At 38.1% G+C, this 24,732-nt stretch overlaps 1 protein-coding gene across 11 annotated transcripts in view; it reads right to left on the bottom strand.

Moving 5' to 3' along the window:
- Positions 1-22,608, bottom strand: part of trpm3 (transient receptor potential cation channel, subfamily M, member 3) — a 169,068-nt gene extending 146,460 nt beyond the window's left edge. For 10 of the 11 annotated variants that reach the window (XM_078952834.1, XM_078952839.1, XM_078952838.1 and 7 more), the window contains exon 1: positions 15,878-16,452. In XM_078952834.1, coding sequence (XP_078808960.1) covers positions 15,878-16,081 — 204 coding nt within the window. In that variant the 5' untranslated portion in view covers positions 16,082-16,452. Of the gene's footprint in view, positions 1-15,877; positions 16,453-22,547 lie in introns of those variants that run through there. The other variant, XM_078952840.1, reaches the window with a different exon arrangement.
- Positions 22,609-24,732: the final 2,124 nt, after the last annotated feature.

The raw sequence follows: 24,732 nt of genomic DNA, 5'->3' as shown, positions 1-24,732 counted from the left end.
AGATTTGGGCTTGTTTTTATTGAGGTGGGCGGGTTTTACGATGAGTTTGGGCTGGAAACTGTCACTCAGATCTGGCAACACTGCTCGGCGGGAGAGATTCAGGAGCTGCTGAATTAATTGTTCGGCGTTTGTTGTGGTCTGCAGTCACCAGAATTAAGAACCTTAAAAGAGGTTAAGTCTCCGTGCCTCAGTGTGGGAAAGGGACACTACATTATTGTATGGCTCTTTCGAAATTACATTTCAAAATATGTGGCGTTTATGGCTCTCTTGGCCAAAAAGGTTCCCGACCCCTGGTATAGATGGTCTCACGGACAGGAGGCTCAGGGTTCACTGATAATGGCTGTTGTGGCAATCATTCCGGAAAACCAGACCCACACGTAAATTTATAAGCAAGCTTCCTCATCCTCAAAGCCTAAAGCTCACTACATCAGAAAGAGGAACTTCAAAGCTCCAGTTCAAAGGTAAAGACAGGTTTCAGGATAACAGATCCCTAATCAAAGATGTCTACATTTACATTATGAGAAAATATTTCTAAATTTGCATAAGAAAGATGCAACTTCCTTACTATACCATTTCCAAATTATTATTTTTTTGTGCAACAGGTTTTTTGAAATCACCTGAAATGAATTCTAAATAACATCCAATTGGTTTCTGTCAGACATATTTTGAAGAAAAAAAAAAGCACTTTAAGAAATGCCACAAGAAATTAATACATCTCTAACATAACATTAGGATTGAATGAAAATCAACTGAGCTGCTGCATCACACAGCAAAGGCCAATTACTGTGAATTTTGAAATGGTTAGATATTTTCTGTTTTGGTAATGAGATGGGACATGTCAGCTCACTGGGGGATTTGGACTGATTGATCAGACTGTACATTTTCTGGCAACCAATTAACGTGAGCAACAATTTAAAAGGTAGGGAGGAAAAAAGGAACATATTTCTGAAAAAAAAAAAGCACAAAAAAAAAAGATATTGAGAAAGCAGCTCCATCTGCACAGTTACGTGCTCACAAAAAGCAGAGGGGGTGTTCTGAGAGCAAACATCTCACAGTTAGCAGCTGATCTCATGTTTTACAAAGCAGAAGGCGCACAGAGATGCATATATAGTTTCACTTTCATATCAACATCTTTGTCACATTTAAATATTTATTACGATAGAGGTTCTGGGGTGCTAACAACGTTATCAATACAGGAACAAGCTTTAAAAATTTGGAACAAACAACACATTAAATGAATATTGTGTTTTGTTTTTCTAAGTTTTTCTTTAGTCAAATTGTTGAATCAGGAGCAGACAAAAAAATATGTTATTTGAAAAAGAGCTTATTTGCATTATGCCAGGCGGGCCACAAATTCCCTATACTCCAGCTCTCATCTGCGAGGAGAGGAACCGGAGCAGGGTTGCTCTGCGCCAACGGCCCTGCCCACAACTCAGAGGTCAATTTCTAACAAACTACTGCCGCTCCGCAGAAACTATGTTCAAGAAAATAAGAGTTTTTGATTTTGGCTAAAAACAGCGTAATCATAACTAAAAGACCCCTGGGAACACCAAGAAGATCAAAAGAGGATCGGAGTGGAACTTTCAAAGTTTTTACATTTTTATTGAAAATATTAATGACGTGTTTTCCCATTTTAATGTGAGTTTAATGTAATTTAAGTTGTAAGATATAGCATTAGCAAAGAAAACCTTTGAAAATACTGCTTGTTTCTTGTTCTAACTGAAATCAGCTTGGAGCCGTCAAAGGGGAGACATAACTAAGCATCTCTTAAAGTCCCTCATCGTCTGTTTGAGTTCTTCTGTTCCTCGCCTTTGCTGTTTCAGTGAGGATAAACTAGCAGAGGGACTTCAGAGCGGGGATCTTTTTAGCAGGTTTTTGAAAGCTTTGATCAGGACCCGTGCCAGTAATCCAACATATCCCAGAGGCTGAGAGGCTACATACATATTGCCTGAAGAAGTCACTGTGCAATGTGTGTGTGAACTCCAGCAAACTTCACAGAAAAATTAGGCCTATTTTGGAAGGTAAATCCTCTTTAATGAAATCCAGACTTTCTTGGTTTTTAGTTTTTGATTTTTCCTAATATATTTTAAATGCATTTCTTTAAAAAAAGTCCCTGCATTTGTGCAACTGCTTGTGGGTCACAGCTCACTGACAGAGGAGAATCCCCCAAGGTTAACAGTTCCTAATCCAGTCCTCCAGGTAGAACACATCTTACTGTCTTCCACTTTGGAACAGAACCAGACAGCTCAGATTTAGCATCCTTAGATCTCTCATTTGACACCATCTATGGTATCTCTAAAAAAGAGAAAGAGAAATAAAAGGGTGTAAAATCTACAAATGTGATGAAGTCTGATCAAAAGTATAAAATTAGTTCTTTATTTCTAAATTTATAGTTTGACAACTTGTTTGCTCGTAAACACAACAAATGCTGTAACGCCATGTAAACTTTGGACAAATCTTAAAGATTGTGATGAGTGCCTCTGTGGATTTAAAAAACAAATTGTCAACAGCTTTCTCATACAGACTAAAGCCTACTCCAGTGATGCAGTCCCAAGTGCTCTGTATATTTTTTTCGATCAGTAAAGCACAATTTTTTTTTTTCCAATTCTGCAGCAATAAAAGCTATGCAGCCTTGTCAACACCTCTCTACTGCTTTTCTCTGACTTTTACTTTTCATGGCCACAATTCCTTTTGCCAGTACAACTCCTATATTGAAAGGTTTACCATTCTTGTCATTCTTTTTAATAGTGTCTCAGGAGAAGCTCAATTAACCCTGGCTTTAAGAAAACAACAAAGAAAAAAGGGGTTATATGGCAAACTCACTGATGTGTGAGCCAAAAAAGAAGCAGAATTCCTTGTAGTACTTTTGTTTTGCTGCTCACAAAGCAGGATTCACTCACAGGCAACAGTTTGAACTTTCATTGTAAGTCTCAATCTGTTGCAGTACTTTTGTGGTGAAGCTTGCAGCAGAGAGTTGAACTTTTTTCAAACAGCAAGATGCACCAAAAAGGCCCTTCCTAATGTTAGTCATATGCAGGTTGAGTTACATTCATCAAGCCTGTCCTCTACTAAGTCTTTGTCAAAGGAAGCATCACTTGTAGCATCTACCTCACAGATGCATACAAACACAATCACTTTAACTTCTTATATTCTCCCAAGAGAAGCTTTGTCACCTCAGCTTGGTCTCCCACCAGCACCTCCCACCGTCTCACCCGCTTAAACAAACTCTACATGATATTTCTAACTGTTTCCATGCTACTGTTGCTACGGACACACACCTAAGAACCCACACACAACCATTTCCATCAAATATCCAGCTTATTCGTACTACCGGTCGACTACTGAAACATGAATTAAGAAGATTTAGGTGTGGAGGACTCAGCCGGGTTGGCATGCCAGCAACCCCAGACTCTGTTTTAATTCAACCCCAGCAGCGTGCTGACACAAGGGGGAAAAAACTCTCAGGCATGGCATGACTATTACATAGGAAGAGCAATTACTGAGCTGGGCAGGAGATGCAATAATATTCTAAGCAACTTGAGGCAAATGACAGAAAAATCTCCCGACACTTGCTGACGGTGGTTAAAGGATATTAACGAGGATTGATGTGTTCACTTTTCCCCACATCTGTCTAAAGCCATCTGGCAATCACACGCCTTTCTTCAAAACGCTGCATCACTTTCTGAATCTCTTATCTTTTTAATTTAGTCAGTAATTAAAAAGAAAAACACATTGGCAAGTCACTAGATTTGCAAATCGGCCCAAAACCTAAACACAAACTTTTGACTTTATACCACTAAGCAGACCTAAAATAGAATTGAAAAATATGGTTTTAGATGTACTGATACATATCCTTAGCAACATTAGTGCAACTAAAGCGGAATGCAGTTTCATGACACTTGCTTTAGGTTGATTTTAATGATTTGTAATGCAAATTCTGTCTAGATCCTCAATTTTTTTACTCTTAGCTGGACGAAATTCAATCAGATCTTTTACCGGTATACTAGGGTTGGGCCGATGGACGATATCATCGTCCATCGTGATGGGTGACTGACATCCCGATGGAGAGACCACCATCGTGATGCCACGCCCCCGCCACGTTGCGCGTCGACACCATTGCGCAGTATTCGCACATGCGCAGTTTGAAAACCGGAAGAGGATACAACTTCCGCCGAGCGGCTTTTTTTCCAAACTTTATTGAATATAACAATTCAATACAAAACGATAACAGCGCCGAGCGGCTATATATATTGACATGTCAGCTCGGTAAAATACGAGATGATCTTCTAAACGTGCTTTTAATAATGTTACGGTTATTATGAAACACCTGTTCGCTCATCATTTGAATTTTAATCCGTGTGGTCAGTGCTTTTTCTGAACGTAGCCAGGATTAGCAGTATGCTAACACTGGCTAACAACATTAGCTTTGGGTGGCGCTGCATGCTGTGAATAACATCAGCCTTTATTTAGTCGGGACACGACTGGAAACACAAATCCACGTGATTGTTTGAATGTTTTCTAAGGACTGAGCGACATTTTCGTCTTTGATGCTCAAACCGCTGTGTGTCTGCTGACGATCTGAGCTGTGCTCAGACACACTTTTAGACCCGGTTCTGAGTTTGATAGCTCGTCCCCCTAGAGCTGCGGGACGGATCGCAGTCTTAAATCTCCCACACATACCGCTCATGTACCCCCCCCCCCCCCCCCCCTCAATCAAACACAGAGCTGTAAATCCGCACTCCGCCGGTCCACTCCGCCAGTTCAGTGCGGGAGCGGACTACTTCTTTTCTATCTTGCTTGTTACTTTTTCTGTTAAAGTCACTTCCCTCAGTTTATACTGGATCATCGCGGATTAACCATTAGTTGGGAAATAAAATGAAAAAAGCAAAATAACGAATAGCAGTTATATAAGAACGAAAAATGCAAAAATACCCCCCCCCCCCCGACGATGTCATCGTCCATCCCGATGGCTGACAGCAAACATCGTCAACGGCCAATTTAGGGGACATCGCCCAACCCTACGGTATACATACTGGCTGTCTTTAGTGTTTTTTCACTAGGCCCTTTGTAATATGTTTGAAATTTTTCAAAGATCTTCAAATCATATTTTGCCCCAACCTCATACCCCATACATGAAGTAGTGGACTTTTTTTAACACAGTGTAGATATTGGAGCCTAAAATGATATTTGGGAATCATTCTTTTCCAAGGAAACAAAGATTTGACTAGCTTGCGTTAATCGTTGATCAAAAGCTACAAATAACAAGTGATACCATTTGTTGAAAAAGCAATATTCACAATCTGAATCAGGAGGAGGAGTAGACTCCAGTCATATTTATTTATTTTAACTATATCACCAAAAATAATAAAAGTGTTTCTCACAAACACCATGACTAAATAATAGCTGTTTGGCTGGGTAGCTCGGCTGGTAAGGTGAAGGACTGACAGGCATGATGTCGCGGTGTGGGGTGGCTAGAGAGCCGGTAGGACCCAGATGCAGAGACGGGAGGCCAACGGGTTCAGGACTAAAGGGTTTAATGACCAATAAACAAAAGGCGCTGCAGAGCAGGATGACAAAAACCAAACAAAACTCACTGTGGCGTGGCGTGGCGTGAAACAAGGAACATGGCATGAAGACGTGAACACCGAGACAAAGGCTAATGGACCAGCACAGGAGGAAGGCAGAGACAAGACTTAAATACAGACAGGGCAGACAAGACACAGGTGAAAACGATCAGGGCAGATGGGGACCAAAGGAAGTAAAACTCAAGAAACAAGACAAGACAGGAAACCTTTCAAAATAAAACAGGAAACAGAACCAAACAAGACAGAACAAGAACTAAAATGAAAAACAAGACACAACAAACTCAAACCATGACACATGAATCATTAATGCATTATTATTATTATCATTACAGTCCAAAGTCCTTGCAAGTCTCATCCACTGTCAACCTACTTGGCCTCTTTATTTCTCTCTGCATATCCATAGTTGAAACTTGAAAGTAGGATTTTCTTCCCGAACTAATAAATGAAATAGATTACAGTTTCTGGAAGCTGACTGAACACTGTTAAACATGAACGCTCTCACTCCTTGCACACCTTTATACTCAAGTTTGGAGCCACAGGCAGGGCAATGTGCGTATCACTGTGCTCTGAGGTTTGTAACAGGCTGCAGTTATCACTCACATCACTGCGAAATGTTTGCCAAAGCTGAGTGGTCTGCACCGAGTGTGCAAAATATTTTTTACAAAACTCCTTGTGGCCTTATTTAGGAACTCTTTTACAAAAGGTAAAGAGGTCAATATCCACTTTGTTCATGTGACAATTATCCTTTGCTTGCTCAGTGTGAGGACCAAGTTTGAGGACAGCAGATTTTAGCTATATGCTGCCTTTTCTGCCTGAACACTCTACAAGGATGAATCTGAGTTTGAGTTTTTTGTATATAAAACAACAACTAGAGCCCTTCAAACAGTGCTTCCTTTGCCAGTTTTATGCTAAGTTTTATAGCATTTCTATTTTTTCTACTTTTCTATTTGTCTGTCTTTTATAGTTAAGCTTTGTAAATGTTCAGGATGTGTGCTGTGGACCTAATGGCCAGGTTACCCTTGCAAAACATGATTTGCTCTCAGTCCGTCATGAAGTAAGCAGGGCTCGACATAGCCATTTGTCCGCTGGCCCGGTCCTGTTTTTCGAGCAGTGCGGACCACAAGACTTTACTTTTCACTTGTCCGCTCGGGCCACTAAAATATCTAACGGTTTATATATTCTTCACCTTTTTCAATAAAGTAAATTTTGCGAAAACGTGTAGATTTACCTCGTCTTCATAATTTAGTTTTTCTGCTAGTCCTGTGTTCAGACTTCAAGGGTTTCTATGGGAAACCTTTGATCACTTCTCCTTTTCTCCCGCCTGCGCGCGCGCGGCTTTCACTGCCGAGCACCACGCGGCACGCGCTCACTACTTTTTTTTTCAAACTTTATTGAATGTAACAATTCAATACAAAACAATGTTAAACAGCAACAACGAAGGCACAAGCCAGTGGGTTATTATTACATTTGATTATAAATCCGACACCGTCACTGAAGAGAGACTGAAGCATGTCAGAGATGTGGAAGACATGGCAGGAATAGATAGGAATATGTTGGATGGAGTAGTGGGTATAATTAGTAGTATGGACAGCAAGATATTTAATGAATGCATTGAAGATGAAACTGTATCCACTAAGCTTTAAGCTGAATGTCAAAGAATCAAAGGCAACTCCAAATACCTGAATCTCAGACTCAAATGCAGTAGAATGTTAAACTACTTAATTTTGTTTTTCTTTACAACACTGTAAGCAGTAAGTATTTCTAGTTCGCTGAATGATCTCAGTTAGACCTGCACAATATGAGGAAAACTCGCGATATGCGATATCAGAGATTAAAATTGCGATAACGATATAATTTGCGGTATATAAACAAACAGCAAAATAACCAAATAACCATTCCCAGTTTAAAAATTATACTCCAAATGACCCACGTTGACATAGGTTACAAACATCTAACATAACGGTGCTCCATCTGATTGGTCAACAATGTGAAGGCGTCCATCCGATTTGTTCAAATGCATTAAGGGATTTATTTGATTCGTTAAATGGTTCAAGCTGCCATTAGATTGTTTTAACACATTTAAGGTTTATGATTTATTGCGATATTTGCCGTTAAAAGCACCATGAAAACTTCTGAACTAGTGTTACCTACTACACTGCAGTGCTCTCTTCAAAACATCTGAAACAGACTAGAGCAGATTTAAGTTTGATATGGTCTATTTTCAGTCATTGAAAAGTGTAGAAATAAGTGATGTCACCAGAATGCACCAAATTGCACCATATTAAAAGTTTCCGGGGGGGCATGCCCCCGGACCCCCCTAAAGTTGCAAGCACCTGCGAAGCGGCGGGTCCCGCTATGCGCGGTGTCGGGCCAGTAACTTTCAGGCAGGGCCAGTAAGTTTCAAAAACTACTGGCCCTGTGGGCCAGTGCAAATTTCTGGGCTATGTCAACCCCTGAGTAAGGTTTAATGGCCAACAAAGTGTGCATTATCAGAAATGAATGCACGCCATGGAAGCCTGAACTGTCCGATGTGAAGTGGAGGTGCGCGTTAATTCTGATAATGCGCACTTCAAAGGCCTTTAACCCACATATGCCATGGTCCCATACAAAAGAAATAAACATTCAATCAGTTTTCAGTACTCTATTGTTGTTATTTGTTTGGTTCGGATATATTTTTTTCACGAAAAGGGGACTATTTGTTACATGGAGACCTCCGATCTCGACTGCAGGGGTAAAGGAAAGCGATATACAGTATATGCTGGTTGTCGCTATGTGATAAATAAAGGATCAGTTCAGAGAGAAAGTGCGCCTCTTACGGCTTGTTTTTGTCCAGATGATGAAGCTAATGTTTGTTTTAAAGGAGCCAGTGATATAGAACATTTCAGCTATATGACCAGAAATTCTTTTTTACATGCGTTATTACAGTGCATCATTATTTTTTCATGCACACCTAGCAGCCATTCAGAATAGAGAATTCACCCAGATCATGGTATAATAAAAGTTAATAAATACAACGTTAACATTGTGAAATTAACAAAACATTGTGGAAATTGTTAATGAGGTAAGATTTACAGCTTAAAATACATGTTCAATGACAAGTTTGGCCACATTGTTACATATGTGAAAGTCTCACTACAATCTTTTGATCTATTGTAAAAGAGTTTCCTGCAGTGGTCTTAACTATTATTATGCCATTTTTAGCCCAAATCAAAAACCTGTGTTGTTCTTTAGGCCATAGTTTCTGCAGAGCAGCAGGAGATTCGTCTCTGAGTTATGGGTGGGACTGTTTGCATGGAGTAAGTCTGCTCTCATCTCCCGTTATCCCTGTGTCTACACTCTCTCCCGCTAACTTGCAGTTCTTCGTAACCCCAACCTAATATTACAGTGTGACTAAAGTGGCGAGCAATATCTGAGCTATCCAGCTGTACAGTTTTGAGCCAGGTGCCAGCTTGGACAAGAAAAACCAACACGTACGTGGATCTACTTGTCTGCGAATGGATGTATCAGAATGTAGTGAGGGGGGAGCTTGTGGCCTTCCGATTGCAGATTTTACTTAACAACTACAACCTTTTTTAAACGGCATAGTTTGCGTCTGTTCCCGATTCACAAAAAAAATGAATAAAGAAATACCCAGAAGTGTCGTTAATCTTAATTGTCTTTATAGATGTTCTCAGAAAAAAAGCTAAAGAAATCATAATAAAAAAAAATAAAAAAAATAAAATATTCATTTGAGTGAATCTTTAAACTTTTTCACAGACAATGGGATGCTTCTTTTTTGCATTCAACTACACTTGTAAACACTTACGTCACTTTCACACAGCAAATCCTTATAAAATTGGTGAATCCGTGATTATTCAGTCACAAATGTTCCATGCATCTATAATCCAGACATGCTTTATTCCGTGCAGGGTCAGGTGGGGACTGCTGGAGCATGTCTCAGTTCAAGGCAAAGGACACCTTGAACAGTTTTCCAGTTAATTTATGGGCAACACACAATTAGACACTTACTTCTAAGGGCAACTAGAGTCATTTAACCTCGTGTAACCTATTAAACTTGTTTTTGTTATTAAACTGTTTAGGGAGAAAACCAATGCATGCAAAAGGAGATAATGCAATTCATGAAACTTCATTAGGAAATAAGAATTCATCATTAGCGTTAGCCAAATAATGTATTCTGGAGCTTTTGACAAAAGTAGGCTTGAGGGGTTTAACTCTGATTGCACTTCTTTGCACTGTAAAATATTCTTGCCCATTAACCCCGCACATGTGTAAGCTTCTGATCTTTTGTTCAAGACGCATTTCTTTGGAAGAAAAATAAATATACAAATTGCAAAACCAAGCACTGTTTCCATGGGAACCAACAAAACTATTTGTTACTTCCACAACCTTTATCTCATGAATTTTAATTGAACTTGCGGTTGTTGTTGGTAGAATTTAACAAAACAATAATTACAGCTTTTTTTTCTCTTAAGTTCTCAGCCGCTAAAAAGACTTTGGCACAAAAGAAAATGTCTTCTTTGTTAGATGCCGTAATGGTTCCAACTGGAAATACTCTGAAACCACTGAAATCAAAAACAACTAAAGCAAATAATCAGAAAAACGTTGTGACTTTGTTACTTATATTACATGAATTTTACATGAAGTACAGAAACCTTAAAAATATATTTTAAAACCTGTAGTATACAGCTAAAAACTAATTAACTAAATGATAAAAGCAGATATAAATCCTATTAAAAAGCAGTCACGAGAAAAGGTCTGACAGAGAATAATTCATTGATATATGGACTGAGGGTGAACATTAATAAGCAGCCGATGAGTAAATTAAAATTGGAAGCACGTGTGACAGGTAACAGGGAAAAGCGTTACAAGAGAGAAGAGTCTAAGTCCAGATTCCATGACTCAACTCAAAGACAACATCCCCCTGATAAATGTGAACCTCCACCCACATAAAGCCCCCCAAAAAATACATTCAATATGGATTGTATTTATTATTCTTATGATTTTATGTTTACTTTATAATTACCGGTAAAAAGCCCATTGAGACGACTGCTGACACCCCGGCCAACAAGAGGAAAGGGCGGTCGGCGCTTTCTGGGTTCTCTCTTCTTTAGCTTTTGATAATCATTTCTCTTTTATTTGTGTTTGGTTTTGTGCATTTATTATGAGGGGCTTATTTAAATATTTTAATGCATGTGTTAAGATTGGTGTTTTTGTCTTCTATGTTTTTATATCTGCATCTTGAGCTGTTCTCTTTTCATGAAAGGTGCTTTAGAAATAAAATTATTTGAATTTGACTGTTGTTGTGATTTTGGGCTATATAAATAAAATTGAATTGAATTGAATCCCTAAGTTGGAGCCTTGAAGATGAGTTGTACACAGCCGGGATAACCAAGGAACGGCTCCAGAAGAAGCATATCAAGGTTTTAGAGTGGCCTAGCCTGTCTCCAGACCTCAACCCAATAGAAAGTCTTTGGAGAGAGCTCAAACTCTGTTTCTTAGCAAGAGCCCAGAAACCTGACTGGTCAAGAGGAGATCTGTGTGGAGAAGTGGGCCAAAATCCCTCCTGCAGTGTGTGCAAAACTGGTGAAAAACAACAGCAATCATTTGACCTGTGTAATTGCAAACAAAGGGTATTGTACCAAAAAGGTATTTCTTTTTGCAGCAGTAGCAACAAAATAAATTATTTAAAAAAAAGCATGCCATGTGATTTTCAGATTTCTTTTAGATTTTTTCTCTTACAGTGGATATGCACCTAAATGATAAAAAGGTCAGCCCCCTCCATGATTTCTAAGTGGGAGAATTTGCAAAATCCCAGGCCATTCAAATATTTATTTACCTCTATCTGTGCTGTTCATTGTATGAAGAAACCTAACAAAAACCATGTGTACATCAATTTTTATTTACTAAAGCTTTAATAACAAGCTTATCCAGTTTTTTTGCAAGCACATTAGTAATCAGCTATTTACCTTAGGCAGTTAGAACTGAAGAAGCAGCTCTGATGCTAAATGTCATCAAGATCAGAAAACACTTTTTTCCCTTTTTTTTAACCAAACTTAATCTTAATCTTTGCTATTTGAACCTTTTTTTTTAAATCAGCAGTTTGCCTGTTGCTTTTCACGTAACCTAAAAGACAAGGACGATCTCAGTGCAGAGTAACAACCACATAAAAGTAAATTTTCACTAAATTTTCTGTTGTTTTACTTGGCCTTAGCTCTGCTGACCCCTCACATGCATGCAAGATGACAGAAGTTTGATGTTTAAACATTTGCCCGTTATTAATATGTGTGATTCTTAACTGTTTCTTTTCTTCCTAACATGCTACTAGTGGTTTTCATGACACCTTTAACAAATAAAAACAGTTTTAGGACAGCTATGAACTTTTTGCCACTTACCCTAATGTCTTACAGGTACCCCCTTAATGTCAGCAAGTATCCCCAGAGGTAAACCCAGGCTGAGACGCACTGAATACAGAGCCTTTTGACTATAAATTAAAAATAAAAGCCCCTGACTCCCCCCTTCCAAAAAGGATCATAAAGCATACAGAATCAAGTATTTTGCTATTTTAAATTTGTTAAAATTTAAAATAGAAGCTTTTTGATACCTGAAACCCAGGACTGTTTAGCAACTGCACCAGAGTTGTAAACAAATAAACCCTATTGTCTTAGTTACTGAAAACCTTAGGGGGTTTATGAGAATCTTTAACTACAATAAATTATTTCTTTAAATCATATTGTTTTCATAATTGTGTGTGATTTTTCTTATGGTGTTGTCTTTTCACTCTATGAATAAAAATAATTCCTATGCATCCAGTTATCTCTATACATATAGATTCCCATTACGCATTTTTTTTAAACAAATTATTTATCTGTGTTCTCACAAATGCTTTTTGCACATACATTAATGTGTGTTTACGCCACTAGCAGAAGAATCTCAGCTTCATTTAAAGTGTTAAATCAACCCCCAAAAATACAGAAAAGCAGAAAATAGTCCTTACACAACATATTTCTTAATACAAATTATATCAGTGTGAATAAATACATAGAAAGTCATTGCTTAAGTCAGTAATAATTTCATCAGCTTTAAAAATAAGCTCAAAATAAATTTGCAGATGAACTTGTTCATCGCAGCAGGCGTTGAAGGCATAAGAACAAATTAAATGAAACTAATGGAATAAAGTCATTAGGGAGGCTGTGTTTAACACTGTTGTGAATGTCAGCCTTCAGTTAGTCTTGCATTTTTTACTTAATTTGGTAAAAACTTTATGATACTGGTTTGTCTTTTAATGTTTTTTTATTTATTTTTACTTTGTAGTGGAAGCATTCTGGCCAATAGAGCTAACAAATGTAAAAGTATTGTGTAGTTTTGAAGCTTTTAAGTCATAAAAGCACCATGCTGAGCCCTGGGTGGTGTGATTTTTTTTTTTTTTTGATCAGTTACAAGTCATGAGAGGGGACTTTTAATTAGTTTTACCTGTTCCTTAAATTTTAAAGCCAATAAAAAAAGGGAAGTGCCCGATCAAAGCTACAACCAGTCATTAAAGCAAGAAGACAAACGAGCGATGGCAGCCTTGATGCCCAATTTCCATAGTGGAGGCAGGGGGCATGTTTATTTTTTAAACTATTGTGGTCTCATGGTGATTTAGGATGATCCTCCTTGCAACCAAAGGATGGTGTAAGCTGTGTCTGCATGCCCTTGCTAATAACAAGGGTCTCTGCTGCTTACAGAGTAAAGATTTATGCATTAAGATGAATTTTGAGCACAAAAAATGGTTAAGATAAAAAAGATGTCAAAATGTCCAATTTGTTTTATATGATGAGGAATTTCTGCAGCAGCTATGAACAGAAGGTCTCTGTGATTCACAGATGGCTTTAACTGAACAGTCGTCACATAGAGCAAGAAACCATGTGAGGCACACACTATTACACACCCAGTCTCTAAAGATTTTCCCAGAAATACACAAAGGAGGTCCAGCGCTGTGCCACACTCCTGCAAAGGAGTCACACCAATGGAAGCGCTTCAGCGTCACAAGCGCTTGGGTCAATGTTACACATTTCTGTGGCTTGTAGGTGATTTTGTTTTTACTTTATTCTTTCAGAAACCAATATTTTTTCAGAGTCATTGTGTTCTCAGTTGATTTAAACAAAAGGCAATTTAAATGCTCAAGACAAGGAGAAACCCAACAGGGAAAATGCTTTACTGTTATAAAATGTTCATCACTGCAAGCCCAAACTCAAAGGTCCCAAGTGACCTTGGAGTTATTATCTTATTGCCAAAAGGTCCTTTAAAATAAAACACTTATTGTAGAAGAAACCGCAAAACCCTTCAGGACTTTAAAAAAGGAGCTTAAAAATTCACCTGTAGATAAATGGGAAGTCACGAGTACTAACCCTATTATTTGGGGGTTTGAGTTTTCAAATGACCATTTTAGAAAATGTAAACATTTAAAAGACATTTCTGTGGTACAAAAAATACAATCAATACTTTTTAGAACATAAATCCAATAAAATATTGAATCATCTAGCAACCACAGCGCTAAGGGCAATTTTGACATATTCACAGACCATCAGACCCTGACAGTTGTGAACTATCTAAAGGACTAAAATGCCAACTTTTTGGGGGGAAAACAGCAGTTACCAACCAGGAAAATTGTAAAACTAGTACAAAAGAAAATGGTTTATATCTTTGTGTGTCTTTTTTGTACATGCTCATCTTGCATTTTAGGTTATTTTAGCTCTTCAACAAAAAAACAAAAACAGAATCATAACTTAAATCAAAATTAAATCAAGGAGATTTTGATTCCTTTAGCTTAACTAAATCATTTTTATTTAGTAGTTATTTGCCCAACACTTACGTTCATATTTAGCATTTATTCCCTAATTATCCTTCTCCCACAGACTTTCTTTTCCAATTTCTGTCTATCACACTCACTCAGTCTGTCACCTGCAGGAGTGCACAGTAGCTCATAAATGAATGAGCTCTCACAGAAGCAAACACAATAACTTTAACTTGTGCTTTCACTTTCCCCAGTGTGTCAGTTAATGTGGTTTATATTCAAATAGCACAAATCTAGAAGAATGAATATCCATCTGTTTTATCTACAGAGATACCAAAACTTCCTGGAGATGCAAATCTTTGTAACTTTAAAATAAATTCATATCAATTTGATATCTTTCTGCGTTTACTGAATGCCTTTGGACTGTGGAAAGAAGTTTGAGTACCCAGAGAAAAATATGCAAACTCAACAACCTTTTGAGCAGGAAAACTACTGAAATTTCAGTGTTAATCCCCATATCATACATATCACTAATTTTAACTTTGTACATATTTCTAATACTTAATGCAAAAAAAAAAATTGAAGTGCAGAAACACACCATGCGTCACAGCCAGACTAAGGGTGCAGGGTGAAATAGTTGGTTACAAGAGCATAACTGGAAAAAGAAAAATTGATCTGAAACCTTCATCTGAGCATATCTCTCTCCCACTCGGCTTCAAGCTCAGATATTGCTGCCAAAAATCACCCCACATATTGGCTCAGTATGATAGACCATGAGCACCAGCTCGCAGACGGCCTTAGTTATTCTGACCTTGATCCATAAACATCAGCATAGTTCCACATTTAAAAAATAGAGCAGATAGAACTTTGAATGCATTACATCTACACCATCAGGTGGTCATCCTATAAAGCTAGATATTACAATTTTGTCGCACTGTTTTTACTCATGCACACACTGAATACTAATATTACTTCACAGACTGGGTCATTTTAATATATAACACAGAGACTTCATATTTTAGTACTCCGGAACAATTATGAATGAAAGAGGTTTTCATTTGAAAATGGAAATCTCATGTATGTTTTGAAAAGTTCATGATATAAAAATAGCGTGGGTTATAAGTGTAAAAAAAAAAAGAAAAGGTAACATCTTGCTCTGATCAGAGTTCTTCGTTTCCAAGGTAACAAGGATAATAGTTAAATGTAAGAACTGCATTCAAACCCTGACTTGACAATGATGGAAGCTTTCTTTTATCAAACAAGATGTGATTCTCAGCAAGAAGTTAAATAGGCAACAGATTTTTAGAGATCCTAGAGTTCTTAAAATGGAACTGGTGTATTAGTTAGTTACTCCATCAAAGTCCTCAACTTCATTTACCCCCTAATCCCTCACAGATGCTTTGCTCCCCCAGGTGTGGTGCAGCCTTTCCTGCTCTATTTCCCTTGCAGCACAGAGGTCATTGATTATTCTTTGGGGAGCAAGTATGGGGGGAGTCCCTGCGTCCTCAAACTATCTTACCGGTGGCTGCTGAGAGTTGAGCGCCCCCCTCTTGGTGGACCCCCCTCTTGAGCTGAGCCTCTTCCATGACTCGGAGAAACGCCCCCTGGTGGTTGAACGCCCTGGCCCAGATGTTCCGGACGCAACAGATGAATCATCCCGGGTGGAGAAAGCCCGATCCCTTCTTAACTCTCTCCGGTCTGCCCACTTCTTCTTGGAAGCCATTGGTGTCAGAATTTAGCCGATGTTTGTTGAAATGAGGGCAAACCCCGCTCAGCTGAAGAGGTTGTTGTTGAGCAGAATCTGTGCCACAGGTGGCATCCTCTTTTCAGTCTTAACTATCAGCAATCTCCCCTTCTCCTTCCTTGATTATTCCCTTGTACCTTAAAGGTTCAGCTTGATAATTCCAACTGCTTTATCTTGATTTTAGGCTCCTACTTTCCTCCTTTTTCTAATCCTTCCATCAAACTGAGTTTTGCGGAAGATCTTCTCCAGCTCATTCACACTTCATCTCGTCTCCTTTGTATCCATACTCTTAGAGGAGTCAGAGAGGAAGACAGCAAAGCGTGAGGTGCCGTCTGCACCCTGTTGAATGTGCCGTTATTGCGGCTTAGCCGTGGATGCTGTTTTCCCTCTCTCGAGGAGAGAGAGAGTGAAAGGAAAATACTGAAAAACAACACAAGGCAAAGAGGGAGAGAGAGAGAGGGACTGAGGATGGCTACACTATTCACAACACAATGAGAGGGGCTTCACAGGAGACACGGGAAATAACAAAAAGAGAAAAAGGAGGAGACAAAGATGAGAGAAAACAGCAACTGACAGGTAGAGTGAGGCAAAAAGACAGAAAAAGAAAAGCAAGAGTATCTAGAATCCAGAGCTCCTGTTGAATGTAGAGCAGAGCTGGCATCCGCTGACTCCGGAGAGCAATAAGTCCCCCGCTCTCTGAATATCACTGCCTTCCAACCTCCATCTCCTCTGTCTACTGCTCCTCCTGATCCCTCGCTTTCATTCACCCTCTTTTTCTTGAGTGTCACGGCTGCAGGACTCCATTCCCTCTCTGGTCCACTGTTCAGGAGTTTCTCGACTGCAGCTACAGCTCCTCTGGGCAGCTTTCATGCAAAACTGTGATCTCTTTTTCTCCCTGCTTCCTCTTCAAGTCTTCAAATGAAAGGAAAATCCTTTCAAGAAGGTGTGAAGATGACAGTAAAAGGGCAACATTTTAAGTAATTTTGTGGAGAACTTCGTGATGTTGCTATTTTAAGACCTACTCCAATGAAAATTGTGTTTTTGGTGTTTTTAACATGTTCTTTTAAAAATTTTCTCATGATGGGTGACAGTTATCAAGAAAAATTAGATTAAAATTGCATTTCTGAGTATTTTTTAATTCAAATTTTTGTGAATCCGGAGCAGACAAAAAAAATGCTGTTTGAAATATTTGTAGTTGTTGCGTAAAATCTACAACTGGCAACCACAAGCTCCCTGCTCCGCTCCACACATGCATCCACTTGTAGACAAATAGATCCATGTACGTCTTTGTTTTCCTCGTCTGAGCTGGCATTTGGCTCAAAACTGTACAGCTGGATGGCTCCAATACTGCTCACCATTTTTGTTGCACCACTAATGCTGGTTTGGGGGTGAAAAAGGCTGTAAGCTAGTGGGACAGAGGAATGATGGGAAATGAGAACAAACTAACTCCCCAACAACTGCTAATTAAAAGACCACTGGGAACATCGGAGTGGAACACAAAAGCACAGAAAAATAGCACGTTTCAGATGAGACTCAAGAATAAACAGACAAACAGAAGTAAGATAATTTCATAGGAGGCATCATAAAGGAGGAGTTGGAATGTCTGAACACCAAGGGATGCTGCATGCTTTCTCTAAGCAACCACTCACCTCTTGGGAGCACACTCCGGTGTGCATTTATGAGTGGGTGATTTTGTGTGAGACAGTAAGAGTGAGAACGTGAGAGACAGAGATCCCCTGAAGAACCGGAGTGGGAAGAGTGGGAGAAAAGTGACAGTTGGAGAGCAGAGGAAGGACAGAGAAACCCCAGTAGTTGGAAAACATAAATACACCCATTTTGTTCATAAAGAATTGCCCCCAAGGGAAATAAAAGTTGGTTTTCACTGTTGTTTCCAATCACAGCCTTGTCTTTTTTGGGTTAACGTGATATAAAATGCTTGAGAATCTAATGCAAAGAGGAAAATTACATCTCAAAAAACCAATAAAAACCAAATCCTAAACCTGATGTCATAAAACAGTAGTTTGAACAAATGAGATTCACTGCAATATCAGAGATGACCATTTATGGATTTTCAAAATGTCTGCATGTTGTAAAAAAAAACACAAATGTTTCGTTATTTCAAAGTAAAATGACGCCTTGGCACAGCTGGTTTTAAAAATAATAAAATAAAGTTTGTTCTACGAACAATTAAAGATTAATCTCACTCATTGGGGGTTCACATCAAATTTGACAAATCAACTAAACTTAAAAAGCCAAAACTATATTTAAAAAAAATAATGTTTAATTTACAAAAACAAAACGGAAGTTATCTTATGAAATGTAAAAAAAAATTTTAACCGTAGCTAAAGATTGAGAACTAAAGATTTCTTGTATTAACTTTAAAATGATTATTTTAGGTATCTAACATGTTTAAAAAATGCGAATTCGGATTATTTTACATAAAAATAATTTTTGCATGTATCCCATCTCGCACTAGCTAACATCCACCTTGCTTGATGGGTGGATGAGTGGAACAACCTCTGGGAAAGATTAGATGGACCAATAAGAGACAGGTTACAGAGATGGTGACATTGGCTTGCAATACTTGTAATTACTGGTTAGATTTGTTCAGTAGTACAGGTTTTCCTACTAATGTTTAATAGAAAATATTTCTTAGACCAGGAGGGTCCGAATCCAGGCTGCTACTTTTTCATACAATGCTATCATTGCAGTTTCTCCTTAGTTTGGCATACTTGATCCAGTTAACCAGCAGCACCTGGAACAGAGAATGGATGGTGGACTGGACTAGAGTTGGACACCCCTGCCTTTAACAGAGTTTTTAAACACTTTGACATACTTTCTTATATTTTCTTATTTGGATCATCTAATAAAATTCTCAATCTAAAAACAATATTCAATTTGAGGTAACGTGGCAATAATAAATCACAAAACTAAAACTTATTTTTCCAACTTGAAAAACTTTGTGACAACAAAATGATGAAAATTTGTCAAAACATTTAAGCAGTGAACTTTTTTAATTGCCAAGCCGTTAAAGGTAAAATGTTTCCTTAAAATAAGTGTGTTTGTTCTGTTTTTGAAATTACAATTAATGTGATCCACCTGAGGCCCTCCACATCACATCATGTGACACAAACTGCACCAAAACAGGTGACAAAGAACACTCCTGTACCATTTGTGCGTACAATTATTGCATACACTAGAGCAGTAGCTGTGTTCATGCCAGTATTGAGACTAAATCAAGGCTTCACTGCATTACCAACATGCCGCTATTTATGATAGCAGCATGTTTTGGTCAAATTTATCATCTTTAGCTCCAAACCCTAATCCACTGGTGTCACAGCTGTTAGTTTTTTAACACAAATGACAACACAAACGGTGTCATACTCTCTGTTTTGTCTATATATGTAAGAACTTTATTGTCTTCTACTGTATGATTGGCATAAAAATTGAACGATAGCAAGCTCCTGAATAGGACAGTGACAAAAGGAAAACCTGTGCCAAACCAAAGGTTAAGGCATGAGTGAAAGTTCTGCTAGAAATAAAAAAAATTAAAAACCGATTTAACCATGGACAAAATTGAGACCAAACAGCTCTACAGGCTAGGCTGCATCATGTCATATTGCTACGTAGCAATAAATCAACGGGATGTGAGAACCAAACTTTGTAACAGTTGCTCTTGAAATCCAATAAGTTTTTCCAAAAGAATTGTAACCGTGACAAGAGAATGGTTTTTCCGACAACTTAGGCAGAATGGGAGACCTCTTGCTTTCTAATCCCTCTCTTCTGAAATCACGTTGCCACATCCTCAGGTTTTTTGGTTAATCAGTGCAGAAATTCTCACTCACATGCTTTTGTTTGCAAAATTTAGTCTACTTGAAAAAAATCAAAGGAAAATATACAAACCCAACTGAATAAACAAAAAATATATTCTAATCAAAGAAATCGACCTACGGATTTTCCAGGGATTTTATTTTTTCTGGTTATACATTCCCTTGAGCAATCACTTATTAGTCAATCAAGTGTGAATCTCTCAACTGGAATTAGTAAACATAATGGTTCCAGAATCTTTGTAATCTTGCTAATATACCTTGATGGTGATCCATTTCTACCCTCTGTGATTAAAATGTGAGCAGCCCTTCAGAATAAGTGTGCAGCTTTTCATTACACCGGTAATGGCCCCTGGTGAAGTAACAGAATGATGGAAGCATTGGATTGGATTGGACATAGATCTTCATACTTTCATAGATTTTTCAGCAGGTGGGTGTGCTTGTAGTTTGACTTCTGCTGACCTTGTCCAAAGCTGTGTTTTTCTCACTCCCCTCAGGCTGATATTTTGTTCTTTATAAAACAGGGATCTAGGGATAAAGGGAACTTGCAGCAACTATAACTGATCTGGCCTCTGTGAAGGGCATCCTGTACTTATCAAATCTGACTGAGAATGCTGAAAGACTGGGAAAAAAGGGACACAGTTGGTTTGGAAGCGATGGCCTTGTCTGTGTGATTTGTTTTGTTTGCTCTTAACTCATTGAAGTGTTTGTGGAAAAAAACTGCTTTGCCTAAATGTGGCTTAAATCTGAACCAACACATGATGACAGTTAATCCTCAGTCTAAAACTTTTAAGAAGCATCATCTATTTTCAGACTGTTGACAATCAGGCAAGTCCTTGTCAATAACAGTGAATCCCTTTATAATCTAACTCTGGAAACTTCTGCGTTAATGTACTGGCCACAATCTGGGTTTTTTTTTAGAATTCTTTTCGTTGTTGTTTACCAAGAGTCAGTGGGTTTCTGTTGGCTTGACAGTAAACATCCAAAAGCAACAGCAAGTTTGCCATTTTTCAAGATGCCAGTCCTTCTCACAGTCAGTAGTTTAAGTTCTCCTTAATACTCAGGTCTGATACAAGTTTAAAATTAGGTTAAACACTTTCTCTAATCAAACCTTAAAGGGTGCCGTATCTCTGAATGAAACAGAATGAAATATATATATATATATAGAGAGAGAGAGAGAGAGAGAGAGAGAGAGAACCTAAAAGATTAAAATTATTAAAATTAACATTCTTTAAAAAAAAGGTTAGCATGAACTTATATTTTACTTTGAAACAGGTTATAAAAAAGAAGTGTGTAAAACCTATATGTTAGGAAATATAGATTGAATGATTTATTTTATTTTTTTAAATCATTGGAATTCTGATCCTAGTTAACTCAAGCCTACAGTCTATTTGCTCAAACTGATCCCAGCCTCCCAACTATTCCTTATCCCATGATGAAAATAAATAAATTCCACCCACTCAGGGTCATGGGGTAACTATGGTTACAATTTTGTTTGTTGTATTATAGGCCCCTCATAATGCTCCTAATCCACAGAACACTACATGCACGCATGTATATCATTTTATTCACAATAAATAATAGGAGATAAAAAATTCAGTTAACTCATTAAAAATACCCAGTTTTCCGGATGTTTTTCCTTACGTGGATATCTATAAATATATCTATATATTCACAAACAAATGGTATTTGGCATACTAGTTATTTTAGATGTCTTTTTTTGTATTCCAGTCCACAGAATATGTACTCCTACACACAAATATAGTCAAGCTCAAAAATTTAAAACCAAACATTCTTTTTCTTGAGCTTTTTTGTGAAACTTCAACATCAGAGTGGTTTCTGTAGTAAGATTTGACTACTAAATACTTTCGGAAACAAAGAAATGATTCATGCTTAGGATTCTCCGCATTATTCCAAGTGTTTGTATTTGTGGATATCAAACATATAAACAGATGAAAAACAGAGACATTTTAGGTTTGACCTTTTGTGGCCACAGTAAATGTCAGCGTGTCGATGTGGAGACACGTTATGATGATGAACATTTAATGTCATCTGTGAATTCTCAGTAACTTATCACTTGATCACTGAGGGAAAGGGCTGGTCGATGGAAAGGTTCTCCTGCTACGCTTCAATAGGGTCTTTAAGTGTTTCTTACACTCAAAATGAAGTGGAAAATCCTTTACCTGCTCTAGAATTCTATTGAACTGGGACCTACGACAACATCACAGACAAAAAAAGACTGTCTGCCCTCATGACTTGCACTATAACTGACATTGTATCTTGTACCGGTGAGGGTCCATAGGCACATACTGGCAGCCACGCCTCTGTCAGTCTGCCTCAGGGCAGCTGTGGCTATGTCAGTAGCTTACCATCACCAAGTATGAATGAGGAGTGAATGAATAATGGATACACACTGTAAGAGCTATGAGCGTCTGGAAAAGCACAGATAAATCCAATCTATTATTATTATTGCTTCTTCCAACTGATTGAAATATTTTACCAGATTCCAAAAATGTAAATAGACCAAGCTCACAACGCAAACATTTAAAAGATGGTTGTGAGGTGTCTATCCTTTCTATTTTAGAAGACTAAAGTAAGAGAAAAAATACCTTTCCTACCTTAATCTCTGTGCACAGTGGGGTCAAGGCTCTTCTGGTATGAGACTTCCTCGTCATTTTCCCTTTGGACACAAAGAAGCAGAAAAGAGAAAGAAAGAAAACAACAGATGAACATATTTGTTTTCCCGCCTGACATTATAAAAAGAAAACAGATTGAAGTGTGTTTATAATCCCAACTGAGTACAGCTCAGAGAGGTACTTATCCTGCTTTAACTCTTTTTATCTTTGCTCTCTAAAACATGTCAAAAACTTGAAAGGATGTCAAATTTGGACTTTATTAGTTTTGAATTGATTCAATGTTTGAACTTTCCAACTTTGAAGCTTTGGTTTATGGTTTTTTTTATAGCAAAGTGAAAAAAAGACCAAAACATTATTTAAAAAAAACTGTATAGTGTTAGACCGTGCATATAAAATAAACCCTTCAAAAAGCAACCACAAAAAATGCATTTTCAAGAAAATTTATTAGAGTTTTAGCTGTCAAAATCCTCCATGTGCTCTAAATATTGGAGAGAAACCTTGGACAAAACCACATCTGTCTCTTTTTCAATGTTTTGGCTTTAGTGGCTGAATTTAGTGCAGGTCATTTCTGGAAGCATGCGGGTCCCAAACACAAAATCCTCCCTTTTCTCAGTCCTGGAGCTGGAGCAAATCTCTGCTCATGTTGGTCAAAGGTGGGCTACATCCTGGACAGGTTGCCAGTCTGTGGCAAGACCACACACTGAAATTCACACTTAGCGACAATTTGGAGTCACCAAGGGAATGAACCAAGGCCAGTTCCTAGATCAGCCTTGCATCCTTGACATTACATTCAGCTCCTTACCAAACGAAGCACCCCCAATGTTGAAAGTGATGGTTTGTTTTATTGGTCAAGGATGAGGAAATATGACTGGTCAGCTTAGCCAGTGTCGGACATGGCGGATTGTTTAAATCTTAATAAAATGCATCAAATAGGACCCAATTATTCAATGTATTTTTCAATGGCAAAATTCTGAATGCATATCAGTCATCAACAGATCTGATCTGAGATGTGGTTCACAACTAGGATGGGAAATTTGGACTGGCAGATTTCTTAGAACAACAATGTTGTTCATACCTGCAATAGTTTCAGTAAACCTTTGGTTTGTTATGGTTCTGTCAACTCCAGCTCTCCAAGCTTAAATTGGGCTGCAGGTTAGCCGGTTTGTTCTGCAGCATCAGAACACTGGTAACTGACAGACAATCCAGAAACAACTCGAATACAGGTAGCGATTAGATCATTTATTGTAATGATGATAATGTTTAACTGAACAGATTGACAGAGTAGACAAGAACCTTTGTGAGAAACTAGAGACGGCAAAACAAAAAAGAATTTACTAGGTATAAATATGGATGAACAAATGTAGATGATATGGTTATAGCTTGGTGGTTCTGAATAAAACATGTGGGTGAGATTCTAGAAGACTGAGCACAGCAGTGGAAGGCAAACATTCTGATTAATCAACAGTCTCTATCACAAAGGCAGGCAGAGGGTGAAGTGCTCACTCCCTGTTTCCCCTGAAGATGGCAGCAAAATGAGAATGAAGTTGAACGCAAGAAGAAGAGTTTGTAGTCTCCTAAGAGGAGTATGTGGAAGTCTAGCTGATTTGTAGTTCTGGGATTTAGTGAAGAATCCACCAAAAGGGCATCCAGAAATAAAATTCAGTCGTTGAATAGGGAGGAAGTCTGTTAGCAATGGAATGTGGTGAGAATAGAAACCTGATATGCAATGGGCTTGGACTGAGGTGTGGACAAAGACAGACGTTTAGTGGGGAATGTTTTAACAGAGGTTTGTCCAAAGCCATAACCTGAGTGTGTTTGTGGAACTGACTTGAACTCAGGCTGGAACAAGAAGGAAAGCCTCTACAAATTGATGCTGCAGTGAAGACACTAAGAGCAACTTGGTCAAGAAGATCCAGGTAAGTTGATTGTACCAGAGGATAAGAAAAATCCAGAAAGACAAAAAGGGTCAATAAGAGCTGTTAGATGGAAGAGCATGATACATCGGTTTTGAATAATGTGTAAAAAAGAAAAAGTTCAAAGCTATTTTATTTTGCAAAAATTACACTTAAATTGCATTTCCCACAATATATGTCACATGACATTAAAAACATGATGCAGTCTTAATAGATATAATTGAATGTGTCAGAGATCACTGATAGGGAGAAAT

The sequence above is a fragment of the Oryzias latipes genome, chromosome 9, assembly GCF_053564925.1.
Source record: "Oryzias latipes strain Hd-rR chromosome 9, Olatipes_Hd-rR_3.1".
NCBI classification, from domain to species: Eukaryota; Metazoa; Chordata; class Actinopteri; order Beloniformes; family Adrianichthyidae; genus Oryzias; species Oryzias latipes.
This window is presented reverse-complemented; position numbering and strand designations above follow the sequence as displayed.